Genomic DNA, 15,586 nt, shown 5'->3' with positions numbered 1-15,586 from the left:
AGCCAGTAATTACCACTAGCATCATCACGTGACAGCCAGTAATTACCACTAGCATCATCACGTGACAGTCAGTAATTACCACTAGCATCATCACGTGACAGCCAGTAATTACCACTAGCATCATCAAGCGACAGCCAGTAATTACCACTAGCATCATCAGTTGACAGTCAGTAATTACAACTAGCATCATCAGGCGACAGCCAGTAATTACCACTAGCATCATCAGGTGACAGCCAGTAATTACCACTAGCATCATCAGGCGACAGCCAGTAATTACCACTAGCATCATCAGGTGACAGTCAGTAATTACAACTAGCATCATCAGGCGACAGCCAGTAATTACCACTAGCATCATCAGGTGACAGTCAGTAATTACAACTAGCATCATCAGGCGACAGCCAGTAATTACCACTAGCATCATCAGGTGACAGCCAGTAATTACCACTAGCATCATCAGGCGACAGCCAGTAATTACCACTAGCATCATCAGATGACAGCCAGAGTTTGTGGAGAAATCCTCCTCCTGTTTCGTCCGCGATTGCCTCCGTTTTAAACTGACTCCGCATCGCATTGCCCCGACTGACAGGTGACGACACCGCTCAGCGTCACGACGGGGTTTGTGAAGCGATCCCAGCACCGCCAGAGCGATCTCTCTCTCTCTCTCGCTGTGTCGGGCGCTCAAGAGGTCGACGAGTCGCAATATTTGGTGGGGGTGGAGTGGGAGCGGTAGGGCGTGGGTGGACAGCCACTCGCCCCACTCGCCCGCCCGCGTCTCTCCCACCCGGTGCCCACTCCGTCCCGTCACTTCGCGTCTCCGTCAGTCTGTCGAGGCCGCCGTCGCGACTTGTCACATGGTTTATGGTTTCCCTCGTATCATCCGTGGGAGTCGTTGCTTCCATTTCGGAGGCGCCTGTCAGGATCAGCGCGATGGCTGCTGTCGTCGGTGTTGTTCTCGTCGTGGTTGCTCTTGTTGCTGCTGGTGTTTTGTTATGTTTTGAATGTCTACTCTCCTGGATTATTTTAAAGCTATAATTTTACTTTTAGTTACATGTAATATTTTTAAGTTTTCATTTTAACGGGTTTTTTTGTCAATCGGGATAATACGCAGCAGCAGCAGCAGCAGCATCGGTCCCCTTCCTAGGCAGCACCCTCCTGACAAAACGAGTCTTGAGACCCAAGTCAGGATTTCCCGGGCAAACGAGCGAAAGTAACGACCGCAGTGATATTCCGGCGAAGAATTCTCGACGTGAAAAACATCTTCGGTGGCAGCTTCACGGATCACTTCATCCTGGTGCTGCCTACCGCGACGGAGGGACCGCTGGGTCGGTCCACCCCCTTCTCGATCACAGCCGGAGCTTCGCTCGACGCCGCAAATACGAATTGAAGGCGAGAGATGGAGGCGAGAGTTCTGCGGTGCGGCCGAAGTCACGAAACGAGCGTCTCTCTCAACCGTGGAACCTCACCCGGTTTCACCGTCCCACGCCGACAATGGGTCGGCCATCAACCGAATCGGGAGCCGGGCCACGTGGCTGATGCGGCAACGCGATGCCACGAATGGCGCCTTCTAAGAACCATCGACCCGCACATCGTAAACGCTCCGCCGCCACCGCCGCCGCCTTCACTCCTTTGAAAAAGGAACGGACGATGATCAACGCTGCTTCTGGACAGACAATTGAGTGGATAACGACGTCTAAAATTACATCTTGAATCTGCTGCTATGGTGATGGTGGCGGTGACGTCGCTGTCACGTGGTTGCCTACGTAGAGATTTGTATCACTACTTCACCTGGTGTAGGCCAATCAGTTCCAAAGATAAAGCAAACATCATCAACGTTTTGATTTAAAGCTTTCGTGACTGCAGTGATTCATATTCTTGGTTGTTTCGGTAAAGTCACGTAGAAGGGAAATAATAAAATAATACAAACATAAAACAATAAAAATGCTCACGATGTTTCGACTGCAACACAAGCAATCGTCATCAGGTGTGAAATCCACACATTTTCTTGCTGTGGATTTCACACCTGATGATGGTTGCTTGTGTTGCAGTCGAAACGTCGTGATAATTTTTATTGTTTTATATTTGGATTATTTTATTACTTCCCTTCTACGTGACTTTACCGAAAGAACCAAGAATATCATCAACGTTTGTTTGCATGTCCACCAGAAGTACTGTGTGTGGTTAACGCAGACTTGATTCCTTACAAAATGTTTCTATTTGGTGTTTGAACATCTGAACACCTCCTGTTTTAAACTTGATTTAGAGCTTTCGTGACTGCAAGAATTACTCGTTGGTTTTTTCGGTAAAGTCACGTAGCAATTAATTTGTTTAATTTATTTTTCTTTCTACTTGACTTTACCGAAATAACCAAATAGTACCTCATGTTTTATTGCCAGTAAGGCTAACATCTATTATTGTTTGACATACTTTGATACGGGAAAAAAAGGTCCCGTGATGTAGCTGCTCACCCCGAGTTATGCATACTCTGATACGTTCATTGTCTTGATCTTGTTCACCTTTTTAAATCATTTATATTAAGTTCGCATGCTTGCTTGCGTGCTTGCTTGCTTACGACCGTGCAAATCTTTTGGTCGTTTTTTAACCCACTTCCCGTGATCCAATCGAGCTGACATTTTTCACACAGACTCGTTGTGCCAGACAATTAATGTTCGTGAAAAAAATTCCCAAAATTGTACACTTTTTAGGCAAAAAAAATATATTTTACATATATTCAAATAGAACGCATTCATGGCTTTGGCTGAACGTCATAGTGTAAGAGCCCAGAGCGTAACCCCTCCACAGGCCGTGGCGGAGTAGCGCAGTTGGTAGCGCCCTTGCTTCCCATGCCAAAGGTCGCGGGATCGATCCCCGCGTCCTCCACAGGCGAATATATTTTTAAATCCTTTATATTAAGTTCGCCGCCACGCATATAAAGGATTTATAGTGAAAAACTTTGTTTTTACGGGTTATACTTATTTGGCATTTTCTGGTCTGACACTGGTGAAACGAGGCCCTAAAGAAGGTTGTCTCTGGTGTAAAGCAATCAGTTTCAAAGACAATGCAAATATTATCAGACCATGTGGGTTTGCATGTTCACCACAAGTACTGTGTGGTTAATGCAGGACTTGATTCCTCGCAAAAGGTTTCTATTAGGTGTTTGAACATCTAAACACCTTGATTTAAAGCTTTCGTGACTGCAGGGATTCATATTCTTGGTTCTTTCGGTAAAGTCACGTAGAAGGGAAATAATAAAATAATATTAATATTTAAAACATTTTTATATTAATATTATTTTATTATTTCCCTTCTACGTGACTTTACCGAAAGAACCAAGAATATGAATATCTAAACACCTGTTTTATTTTTTCTTCTTCTTGGTTCTTTCGGTAAAGTCACGTAGAAGGGAAGTAATAAAATAATGAAAATAAAACATAATAAAATAAAATAATTCTCACGACGTTTCGGCTACAACGCAAGCAGCCGTCTTCAGGCTTTATTGCCAGAAAGGGTAAAACCGATTATACTTGTTTCATACAGTCTTGGGTGTTTATAATATTCTGACCCCATGGATCCCCCTACTTGACATCTGTGGATAAAAAGGAGCTTCATAGGTAATCGGATTCCTCCATTATAAATAAATAATTATCGATTCTGAACCTCGCGTGAAAACTACCATGAACATATCAAAATCGAAGTTAAGAGACCAACATCATCACACGTACGGTAGATAATCGATTATCACACCACTTCGGGGGGGGGGGAAGGGGTGGCCAGATTTTTTAAAACGACGGATAATCCACTCACCATAATTATTTGAAATAGCGTATCTTTGCACGTTCTTATAAACCATTATGTTTCAAGGTGTTGTGTGTACGCTTGGTTCAGTGTTTCCCGATTGGCAGAGTCGGCACGTGTGGTGTATGAAGGTTAACCACGTGGGGCGGGGGGGGGCGATGTTGCTGCTGATGTTGCTGCTGCGTTGGCAGCGGTGTCCAAACACACTTCGCAAAAACTCAAAACATTCACCAATGACACTGTGGTCTTAAAGGACAATACAAAGACAAAGATCCCCCGTGTAGCCTTAACAGACTGTTGGGGCAAGTGCTGTTCGCGAGGAGTAACCTATGAAGACCGGCACGGCACACGAGGGGGTGGGTGCACACCACCACTCCCGGCCGCCTTTGTTTCCCCAGTGGCGACGATTTGACAGACTGCACCAAGGCACTCATTTTATGCTGAGTCGACCTAAGGGAGGAAGCCCAGGACCGGTTCAGATAAATCATCACTGGTGTTGGAGGTGGACGTGAGCGGCAATCGAACTCGGCTCGCCGGGTTCGCAGCTCAGCACGCGAACCACAAGCACCACCCACCCCCCCGCCCCCCAACACACACAAAGTACAATACGCGACGTTTCGGGCAAGTGCCCTTCCTTATCGCGCTTCGGGATAACCGATGAACGGCCGCGGGTGGAGCGCGCGTGGTGGGGGGGGGGGGGGGTGTTGTGGGGGCCCCCACTGACCGGGCCGCTGGGCCCTGCTGTTGGCCTCCCCGCGGTCTGCGTGCGGCAGGGGCCCCGCCAGGCCGACGGGAGACGCCGCGGCAGAGCCCGGGCTGCACGGCGAGGGGCCTGAGGCGGGCGACTTGGGCCCCCGGGGGCTGTGGGTGGGCGTCAGGCCGGGAGAGGAGTGCTGAGATCCGTGCTGCTCTTCCTGGGCCAGCGCCTGCAACACGAGGGGGGGGGGGTCATCAGAGGGCTGCCACTGTGACTAGGAGATGTTAACTGCCTCGCCAGGTATGCGATAGGGCATGGGTTCGATCCCTGGACACTGACGCCTGCTGCTGTATATGTTGAGTTTGTGTCTCTCTCATCATCATCACGGTGACTAGGAGATGTTAACTGCCTCGCCTGGTATGCAGCAGGCATGGGTTCGATCCGTGGACCCTGACGCCTGCTGCTGTATATTTGGAGTTTGTGTGTCTCTCTCTCATCATCATCATCACAGTGGCTAGGAGATGTTAACTGCCTCGCCTGGTATGCAGCAGGGCATGGGTTCGATCCCTGGACACTGACGCCTGCTGCTGTATATGTTGTGTCTCTCTCTCTCTCTCATCATCATCACGGTGGCTAGGAGATGTTAACTGCCTCGCCTGGTCTACAGGAGGTCGTGGGTTCGATCCCTGGACACTGACGCCTGCTGTTGTATATTTGGAGTTTGTGTCTCTCTCTCTCATCATCATCATCATCACGGTGGCTAGGAGATGTTAATTGCCTCGCCTGGTATGCAGCAGGCATGGGTTCGATCTCTGGACCCCGACGCCTGCTGCTGTATATGTTGAGTTTGTGTCTCTCTCTCTCATCATCATCACGGTGGCTAGGAGATGTTAACTGCCTCGCCAGGTATGGAGGAGGTCGTGGGTTCGATCCCGACCCTGACGCCTGCTGCTGTATATTTAGAGTTTGCGGTGCCTCTACCTCTCTTTCTCTCTCCGTGGTCGCGTGGATTTTTCTGCGGGTCTTCCAGTTTTAGTCTCCACGTTTAGAATTCTAGTGAGATTCAGATACTTTATATTTAGAGGCTCAGATGTTCTCTATGCGGAGACTCTAAATTCAGAGACTCTCTATTCAGACTCAGATATTCTCTCTTTCAGTGACTCAGAACCTCTCTATTCAGAGACTCAAATATTATTGATTCAGAGACTCAAAACCTCTCTATTCAGAGACTCAGAAATGATCGATTCAGAGACTCAGGCACCGCCACAGCAACTCATAAATCCATAAAGAGACTCTTCATTCAGAAATTCAGAGAAACACGGAGACACTTTCCACTTAGAGACTCAGATACCTCCCCAGAGACTCAGCGAGACCCAGACAGACACCGAAAGACTCAGAGAGACTCAACGAAACTCGCAGAGCCTCGGCGAAACGTCGAGAGACTCGGTGAAACTCGGAGACTCGACGAGACACAGGCAGACTCAAGAGATGCATCGAGACTCGGCGAAGCACGGAGATACACAGTGAGACTCAGAGAGAGAGAGAGGGAGACTCAGAGAACTCCCCCTCGCACACCACCGTCACCCTGCCTGTGTGTGAGCTCCTCTCTGCTATACACGGCACCCCCCCCCCCCCCAATCTCCCACCTGGAAGGGAGCCCCCCCTGGGCTCGATCCGCGTCCCAGCAGTAGCAGTGCGTCCTTGATGCAGGCGCGGCAGGCGCTGTGCTGGCACGGCAGCAGGAGCGGCGTCGCGTACAGCTCCTTGCACATGGGGCACGTGAGCTCCCGCTCGATCGCCTTCAGAGGGACCTGCCGAGGAAGAAGGGTGATGATGAGAAGCCGCGGTGGCTAGGAGATGTTGACTACCTCGCCTGGTATACAGGAGGTCGTGGGTTCGATCCCGACCCTGACGCCTGCTGAACATTTGGAGTTTGCGTGTCTCTCTCTCTCTCTCTCATCATCATCACGGTGGCTAGGAGATGTTAACTACCTCGCCAGATATACAGGAGTTCGTGGGTTAGATCCCGACCCTGACGACCCCTGTATATGTGTATGCATGTTCAACTTATTTCGCGCCGTACGCAGCCAGCCGTGCTAATCGGAGGTGCGGGAATATTTGGAATATATTTGGAGTTTGCGGTGTCCCTCTCTCTCCCCGTGGTCGCGTGGATTTTTCTCCGGGTCCTCCGGTTTTTCCCTCCACATTCAGAATCACCGTCTCACGTGATGATGATGATGATAAGCCACTTTGATGAGCTGTCATTTGTGGCCCGGTCGCTTCTGAAAAATAGCTGTATAGCTCAGTGGGCCATACCTGGTAAAATAATAAAATACAAAGTTTATAGTGCAACCTGCTGATGAATGACGATCACGCCGCCCCCCATCGAAGCCTCGCGTTTTTACAGCGCCAATGAAGCCAATGGGTGGAAATTCCACGTTCACATTTTGATTGCAGAACGAATACATCTCGTGTATCGTCGCACTCATGACACACAAAGTTCTCGCCACAAGCGAGCCACCACAACACCCTCGCTGATCTCGTCAGGGAGCATGAACCCATCATCACGCCAACTCCGCTAATCCCTCGCAAGCAGCAGCGGCGGCGGCGGCTTTTGGCTGCCCATCGAACATAGATGGTGCCAGCATCTGCGGCCGTCTGGAACGTTCTCTGTGGAGCTGCGCACTTAGATTGACGAACTCGTTTCTTTAGAACTGCTCTTTCTGTCCTTAGTTCGTTGTCCTTCGCCCGCGCACCTCCCATGAGCGCGGTCGGCAACGTACGGTGCTAAAGAAGTTAAACACAAGGTACACTTAAACATGGTGGTGGGTCGAGGGGTGGGGAGGGGGAGGGGCGGCCTTACGACAGCCAACTCGTGGTTGGCTCGCACGTTAAAGTGGTTACTCAAATTTATCGACCCCCTCCCACCCCGGCTTTCTGGATGATGGGTTGAGAGTCAACCCCGAGCCGGGATCTGAATTTGCAGCCTTCCGGCCGTCACCGCCGCTGAGGCCAAATACCTCGACCCCGTGATGGGGCGTTCGTTCGTGAGCGAGGGACGCGCACTCGATGTGCCTCGTGTCCACCCCTCCTGTCGCATCAGTGCGGACAGGGGGAGACGGGGGACAGACTTTGACCTTTAAACAACTTTTATTGCCGTCAGCAGCAACATCATTGGAGGCGACTCCGATATGAAATACACAAAGTCACCAGCAAACAAATAAACGCTACAAATCCACGCGCTGTGGCGCTCAATGCACCACGCACAACACGAAAGAAAAGTCACGTGGTGGTGGTGGTGCCATCGCGCACGCCACGGCGACGAGCGAGCGCTTCAGAAGGTGAACACGAGGGTGCCGTCCACGCTGGTACAGAGACACAGAGAGAGAGAGGAGAGGCAGTCGAGGTGACTCGGTGGTTGGATTAAAAAATAAAAAATAAAAATCCGGCGCCTCGTTCGATGAGATCGCGACTACCGTACAAGTACAATAACAATTTTTTTTATTTAAAAATAAAACAATCATAAAAATAATTATTTTATTTTAAACAAAATAATTATTTTATTTCATTTTTCTACCTACGTGACTTTACCGAAAGAAACCAAAAACCAAAGAGAAACCAAAGAGTATGGATTCCTGCAGTCACGAAAGCTTCTAATCAAGACCAAAGAGATACATTTTTTGCAAGTAAGCAAGTACTGCATTACCCACACACACAGTGCTTGTGGTGAACACGCAAGTCAACGTGGCTCTGATAATATTCGCGTTGTGCGTGAAACTGATTGGCCGACACCATAGACAGCCTTCACTCTCCCCGGCCACAGACCGACTTTGCAAAATCAAACTCCGTGGAGACCCAGGCCTCATTTCTCAACAACAACAACAACAGACGACAGCGACGTTAAAGCACCCACGTGGGTTGTAGTTCAGCTGCCCCCCCCCCTCGCCATCAGCTGGTTAAAATTTTTGGAAATTGAGTTGAATCCAATTTGCATTTGAGGTCAGGGCTGGGTTTATTTTATTTTGCCAGCCCTGCGTCGCCCCTCCCAAGACGAAAAGCTTTGTCCTGCAGCAGGAGGCACGCGCACCGCACCCTCCCATCGCCCCCCCCCGTCTCCTCTCTGTCTCCCTCTTCACAGAACAATGCCACGTGTCCCTCACCCACCAACCCAACCCAACCCACCAAACCTACCACCCCACCCATCCAACCACCAACCCAACCACCCACCAATCCACCCACCCACCAACCCACCCACCCACCAACCCACCCACCAACCCACCCACCCACTAACCCACCCCCCCACCAATCCAACCCACCCACCCAACCACCCACCAACCCAACCACCCACCAACCCAACCACCCACCAACCCAACCACCAACCCACCCACCCACAAACCCAACCATCTACCAACCCAACCACCAACCCACCCACCCACAAACCCAACCATCCACCAACCCAACCACCCACCAACCCAACCACCTACCAACCAACCCACCCACCCACCCAACCACCAACCCACCCACCCACAAACCCAACCACCCACCAACCCAACCACCCAACCACCAACCCACCCAACCACCAACCCACCCACCCACAAACCCACCCACCCATCCAACCACCAACTCACCCACCCACAAACCCAACCACCCACCAACCCAACCACCCACCAACCCACCCACCCACCCAACCACCAACCCACCCACCCACCAACCCACCCACCTACAAACCCAACCACCAACCAACCCAACCACCCACCAACCCAACCACCAACCCACCAATCCAACCCACCAACCCCCACCAAATTGACTCCGATCTCCTCTCCTTAACCCAAATACACGCCGCTCCCAAAGCCTCGTTTCTAATCCGGATTAACCACTGAGCCATCGATCAATGAGCCCAGTGTATGGGTTTAAACATCCGACCACCCTCCCACCCCGACCCCATATACATCGCACACATGGCACCGTGCATTATTACGCTGTTCTGAAAACCTGATTCTGTTTGCTGATCTCTCTGCCATGAAGAAGGGTCATTCCCTAAACGTTACTTATTGTATATTTTATTATCTCTGTACTTTTAGTGATATTAGATGAATGTGTTGAGTTGTTGTTTGTGCATGTGCATCACTGCCAATGCAGTTTGATGAATGCAATGATGAGACAATGAAGGGACAATGATGGTACAATGATGATCCCCGTGTATTTGTTGTATGCATTTGTCACGAAGTACATATATTAAAATCAAACGTCATCAGCACGACACACGGCTCATATCATGCGTTGTTGCGTGGGTATCGACGATCCACAACTGATGCAAACGCAAAGACTCCGATTGAAACGGTGCTACTAATGAGTCAACGAGATGATTAACGAACCCAAAATAAAATAGAATCGATAAAATATTATCTCGATTCAAATAAACGACCCCGCCCTCTCGCCGGTGGGACCGTGATGCATCATCGCATCACCGGGCGTCGGTAAAAAATCGTTCCTTGCCATCAAACCACGAATTCATAAAAAAAAAAACGAAAAATGGACCATCCAACGTGTTTCTGCAAATATGAATTAATTGGTGGCCGCACAGACATTCATTCACTCATTCAATCGTCATTTCTTTCTCTTGAACCCCCCCCCCCCCCAAAGGGCATCATTTGTCCACGGTGACAAATATCATGCAATTGGATCTTAATGCCAAGTGGTGAAGGGTCAAGACTCCCACACCCCCCTCTCCACACTCACAGTCTCCCTCGTTAATTCTGCTGCCTGGACACATAGAGAGAGAGAGTGACTCACACAATAATAATTCAAAAAATTGTTGGCCCGCCATCGCTTCACACCACCACCACCACACACACACACAGAGTGAGAGAAGCACACAGGAGGAACGGGGGAGCGATGCCCGTGCTATGCGCACTTCGCAGGGCAGACCGGGTCGCGCGGCAACTGGGAGTGTGATTGAAGATGGGGCTGCGTGTGCGGTAGTGAGCAGCCAGACTTGCTTGTCGCTCCTTTAACCTTGCAAGCCGCGAGCGAGAAACAAAAATATATATAGCAAAGACAAAGATTCCCCCGTATAGACCGAGTAGACTGTTGGGGCAAGTGATGTTAGCGAGCATCTATGAAGGCCGGCACGGCATGCGAGGAGATGTGGGTGGCCGACACCACGCCGGCCGCCTTTGTCTCCCCAGTGGTGATGTTCACACACCGCATCAGGTACTCATTTGGGCTGAATAACCCACACACACACACAGACCCACACACACACAGACACACAGACACAGGCACCCAAATACAATGACAAAGATCCCCCGTATAGCCGAGGGGGGCCCCCATGACGAGTTCAGATAATTGTCATTGGTATTGGTGGCCGTGAACGGGAATCTAACTCGGACCGCCGGGTTCGTAGTGCAGCCCGCAAACCGCTACGTTACCGCTCCCCACGCATCATATATATGTGCAGCACACACACACACGCGCGCACACGTACTGCACCAGCGGGTGAACGCGCCAGTGAAATTCCACGTTTGTGCTTCCTTCACGCGAGAGAAAAAAAATATTAAATTGCGTCACGGGCATTGCTTGGGTGTGCACGCTAGCGCAGCGGGCAGGGTCACGCTCGGATAGGTCACCGCCATGCATAACAGGTGCTATAGGCCACGCGGCTCGCAGCGTCATCAATTGTTGTGCAGCACTTGGCGTGCGACCATCGCCTGCGGACGTCCGCGCCTTCACCAACTCGCACGCGACCGCCGTGGCAATGCACGGCGGTCGGAATGACCTCCACGATTCACCGCCAGAGAATGGGGGAGTGGGTCGTCATGCAGCAGTGGATAGACCAAAGCAACCTGCCCCGGGACCCGCCTAGACGCAGCAGACGGAACGAATACATTGGTGGCGCCGAGCGGAGGAATTAACACGGTTGGCGACGTACGGTGCGAAAGAAGTTCAGCATCCATGCATACAGCTGAGATGCGTCCGTACAAATAGCATTTTTCCTTTTTTCACCAACGTGAAAATAATATTTTTGGGACGATGACGATACGAGTTAACGCATTAACAGCATCGCCTTCAGCAAGCGCGCATGCATCCGTTTACCGCATTTTTGCATCGGCTAATAAAGCTGCGCACACAATTGTTTTTTTTTAAACATAACGATGATGCGTGCAGCGTTTTTTGTACGATTCTCGCGTTAGGCTGGGCGCGCGCGATAGAACGCGATCTGGTTTATAATGAACACGAGGAGGAGGAGGAGGAAACTTGGAAGTTGCAGCTCACCAACGCCCTCCTCCTTTGTGTGCGAATAACCAGAGGAGGCGAATGAAGCTACGGGAGACAAAGCCAACAAGCACATTCACGAGGCGCCACTACCACCACCACCACCACCACTTTAATAACCAGCACAAACACTACTACCATCTCTACCACTATCATTACCACCACCACTTTAATAACCAGCACAACCACTACTACCATCACTACCACTATCATTACCACCACCAATTTAATAACCAGCACAACCACTACTACTACCATCACTACCACTATCACCACCACCACTTTAATAACCAGAGGAGACAAATTAAGCTACGGGAGACAAAGCCAACAACCACATTCACGAGGCGCCACTGCTACCACCACCACTTTAATAACCAGCACAACTACTATCATTACCACCACTTTAATAACCAACACAACCACCACTACTACTACCATCACTACCACTATCACCACCACCACCACCACTTTAATAACCACCACGACCACAACCACTACTACTACCATCACTACCACTATCAGCACCACCACCACATTAATAACCACCACGAACACAACCACTACTACTACCACCACTACCACTATCACCACTACTTTAATAACCAGCACAACGACTACTACTACTACCATCACTACCAATATCACCACCGCTAATACCACCACAACTAACACCACTATCACCAAAACGTCACCACCACTTTAACCACCACCACCAACACCACTACGAGTACTACAACCATCACTACCACTACAACCACCGCTAATACCATCACTGCCACCACCACTACCACCACTATCACCATCAACACCCACTGTCATGATCATCATCACCACCACCAACACCATTAGCACGCCCACCACTATTGCCACCAAAAGACAAATACCCCCATATAGCCTTCAACAGACTGTTAGGGCAAGTGCAGTTTGCGAGCACCATCATTACTAAAGACACTACCGCTCCCCACCTGCAACACCACTACTACCACCACCATTATTACAACCACCATCGCCGCCACAACCACCACCACTATCACCGACACGACCGTCATCACCTTAACCACCATCATGATCATCACCCCCATCACCACCATTAACACCACCACCACTATCACCATCACCACCACTATCAACACCACCAGCACCACCACTATCACCACCACCATCAACACTATCACCACTATCACCACCACTATTACCACCATCACGGTCACCACCAATATTACCACCATTTTCACCACCACTATCACCACCACCACTACCACCATCACCATCACTACCACTATCACCACCACTATCACCACCACTTTTACCACCACCACTGTCACCACCACCACTATCACCACCACGATCACCACTATCACCACTATTACCACCACCACTGTCACCACCACTATCACCACCACTGTTACCACCACCACTGTCACCACCACTACTATCACCACCACTATCACCACCACCACGATCACCACTATCACCACTGTCACCACCACCGCCACTATCACCACCGTCACTACCACCACCACCACCATGATCACCACCACCGCCAATGTAATCACCACCACCGCCGCCACCACCGCCACCACCACCACCAAAGGCACCACGCGCAGGGCGCTCACGTTCCAGGTCAGCACCCCGCGCTCGAGGACAGCTCCCCCGTGGCCACTCCGCTCGGCCGCCGTCACGGGCGGGAGGCCGCTCGCCTCGGGGTGGGGGGTGGGGGGGCTGGTGCCCACTCGCCCCCCCCCCCCCCACACACACACCCAGGCGCCCTGGGCACGCGGGGACGATTGCAAAGGTCGATAGCCGGAGGTCGAAGGGCGACTGCGCTCAGGGCTGCGTTGTGCAGTGTCCGTGCGTGGGACTTCTTTCGCACCGTACGTAGCCGACCCCGTGCCAATCGGATGTGTGCGCAGGGGGAGGACAAGGAACTAGGCACCGTTTTAGAGACGTCAGTTCTCGACCTTGGTGCGTCTCACGGAAGATCCTCGGCAGATGCTTGGTCGGACGCTGATGCTGGTTGTAGTTTAGTTACGTGGTCTCGTATGCACGCACGGCGTCAATAAAACACACGCGACACAGACAAAGGATCCCCCGTGTAGTCTTTGACAGACGTGGGGCAAGTGCTGCTAGCGAGCAGCGCCGTATGAAGGCCGGCACGGCACACGAGGGGTGGGTGGGCAACACCACGCCCGGCCGCCTTTGTCTCCCCAGTGACGATGTTTAAACATCGCCACCAGGTTCTCATTTGAGGCCGAGTCGACTTAGAGGTGGGGGGGGGGCGCCCAGGACCGGTTCAGATAATCGTCAGTGGCGTTGGTGGCCGTGAGCGAGTCCTCGTGCTCGGGGTCGCCGGGGTTCGTCGTGCGGCGCTCTAACCACTGCGCCACCGCTCCCCGCACACGCACGTACACGCAGCATCACACAGACACACACGCACGTACACGCAGCATCACGCACACACAGACACACACACACGCACGCACACGCAGCATCACACAGACACACACGCACGTACACGCAGCATCACACACACACAGACACACACACACGCACGCACGTACACGCAGCATCACACGCACACACAGACACACACACGCAGCATCACACGCACACACAGACACACACGCGCGCGTAGCAAGGGACGCTAGAACAAAGCAGAATACAGAAGTGGGATGAGTGCGGTGGTAGTCTACGCTGTGATTTAAAGGCGCGTCTGACGAGGGTTGGTGGTGTTGATTGATTGATAATTTTCATCGCGAGCCGAGTGTCAAACAATTTCGCCCCGCGTGCATTATATGCGCGCGCGCACACACACACAGGGACACGTACATACACACAGAGACGCCGAGAGAGAGAGACTGAGACTCGCATATAGACAGAGCGATGTAGAAACAGGAGAGATAGAGATACGGTGATACAGACGACGAGAGATAGAGAGAGCGAGACAGATGTAGATGGAGACACGGACACACAGACGGAGACTCACAGACAGAGGCATAGAAACAGAGAGACAGACACAGAGATAGATGCGAGATACAGAGACACAATGACAGAGAGAGAGACAAAGAGAGAGAAATAGACACAGAGAGAGGGAAACAGATACACAGGGAGACACCGACACACAGCTAGAGATAAGATTGACACGCACACAGACAGACAGACATAGCAACACAGCGAGAGATGCAGAGACTCAATGACGGAGAGAGCTAGACAAAGGGACACAGAGAGAGACACACAGAGAGAGACGCCGATTCATGCAGGGAGCGGGACAGAGAGGGACACACAGACAGAGATCGATCTCACCTCTCCCCGGCTGGCGGGGTCCGTGACAGAGCAGAGGTCGCTCATGTCGGCGCTGTCTGACATCTCGGAGGCTCTGAGTGCGCGGGGTGTCGGTCGTGCAGGTGTGGCGGCGGTGGTGGCGGTGGTGACCGATCGTGGCAGGGGAGGCACCTCCCAATCACTCTATTGTCCACGGCGGCGGGCAAACCAGGGAGAGCTGCGGTGCGAGAGCCAGAGACGGAGGGAGAGAGAGGGGAGGGCAAGGGACGCCTCCAATAAACCTGCACTGTGGCGGTCCCTCCCTCCTCGCCCCGTCTCCTACGTGATGCTCTGAGCAGCGGAGGTGGTTGTCAAGACAACACTGCCACCACCCCCCACCCACCCACCCCCTCCTCCTCCACCTCAGTCTCCCTCTCTCCCTCTCTCACACCCCCCACCACCCACCCACCCTACCCAAACCCACCCCAATCTCTCTCCCCCCACCACCCACCCACCCTACCCAAACTCACCCAATCTCTCTCCCCACCAACCACCCATCCT

At 51.7% G+C, this 15,586-nt stretch overlaps 1 protein-coding gene across 1 annotated transcript; it reads right to left on the bottom strand.

The window, feature by feature from the left end:
* Positions 1-817: 817 nt before the first annotated feature.
* LOC133355034 (tripartite motif-containing protein 46-like) lies at positions 818-15,343 on the bottom strand. Its single transcript, XM_061572291.1, has 4 exons — positions 15,068-15,343; positions 6,136-6,300; positions 4,517-4,718; positions 818-822 (listed from the first exon to the last, which is right to left on the bottom strand). Exons 1-4 carry the CDS (start codon positions 15,128-15,130, stop codon positions 818-820), a joined length of 435 nt encoding a protein of 144 aa, XP_061428275.1. The 5' UTR covers positions 15,131-15,343.
* Positions 15,344-15,586: the final 243 nt, after the last annotated feature.

Source organism: Lethenteron reissneri, chromosome 50 (assembly GCF_015708825.2).
Source record: "Lethenteron reissneri isolate LAM-NWPU_2019-01 chromosome 50, ASM1570882v1, whole genome shotgun sequence".
In the NCBI taxonomy this organism is placed as follows: Eukaryota; Metazoa; Chordata; class Hyperoartia; order Petromyzontiformes; family Petromyzontidae; genus Lethenteron; species Lethenteron reissneri.
Note: the sequence above shows the minus strand (reverse complement) of the source record. Positions and strands in the feature narration are given on the sequence as shown.

Coding starts and splice junctions, on each gene's coding strand:
- LOC133355034 (XM_061572291.1), bottom strand. CDS start 15,130: ATGTCAGACAGCGCCGACATGAGCGACCTCTGCTCTGTCACGGACCCC. Junction 6,301..15,067: donor ACCCCGCCAGCCGGGGAGAG/GTGAGATCGATC, acceptor CTTCCTCGGCAG/GTCCCTCTGAAGGCGATCGA. Junction 4,719..6,135: donor CAGGGGGGGCTCCCTTCCAG/GTGGGAGATTGG, acceptor CTCGTGTTGCAG/GCGCTGGCCCAGGAAGAGCA.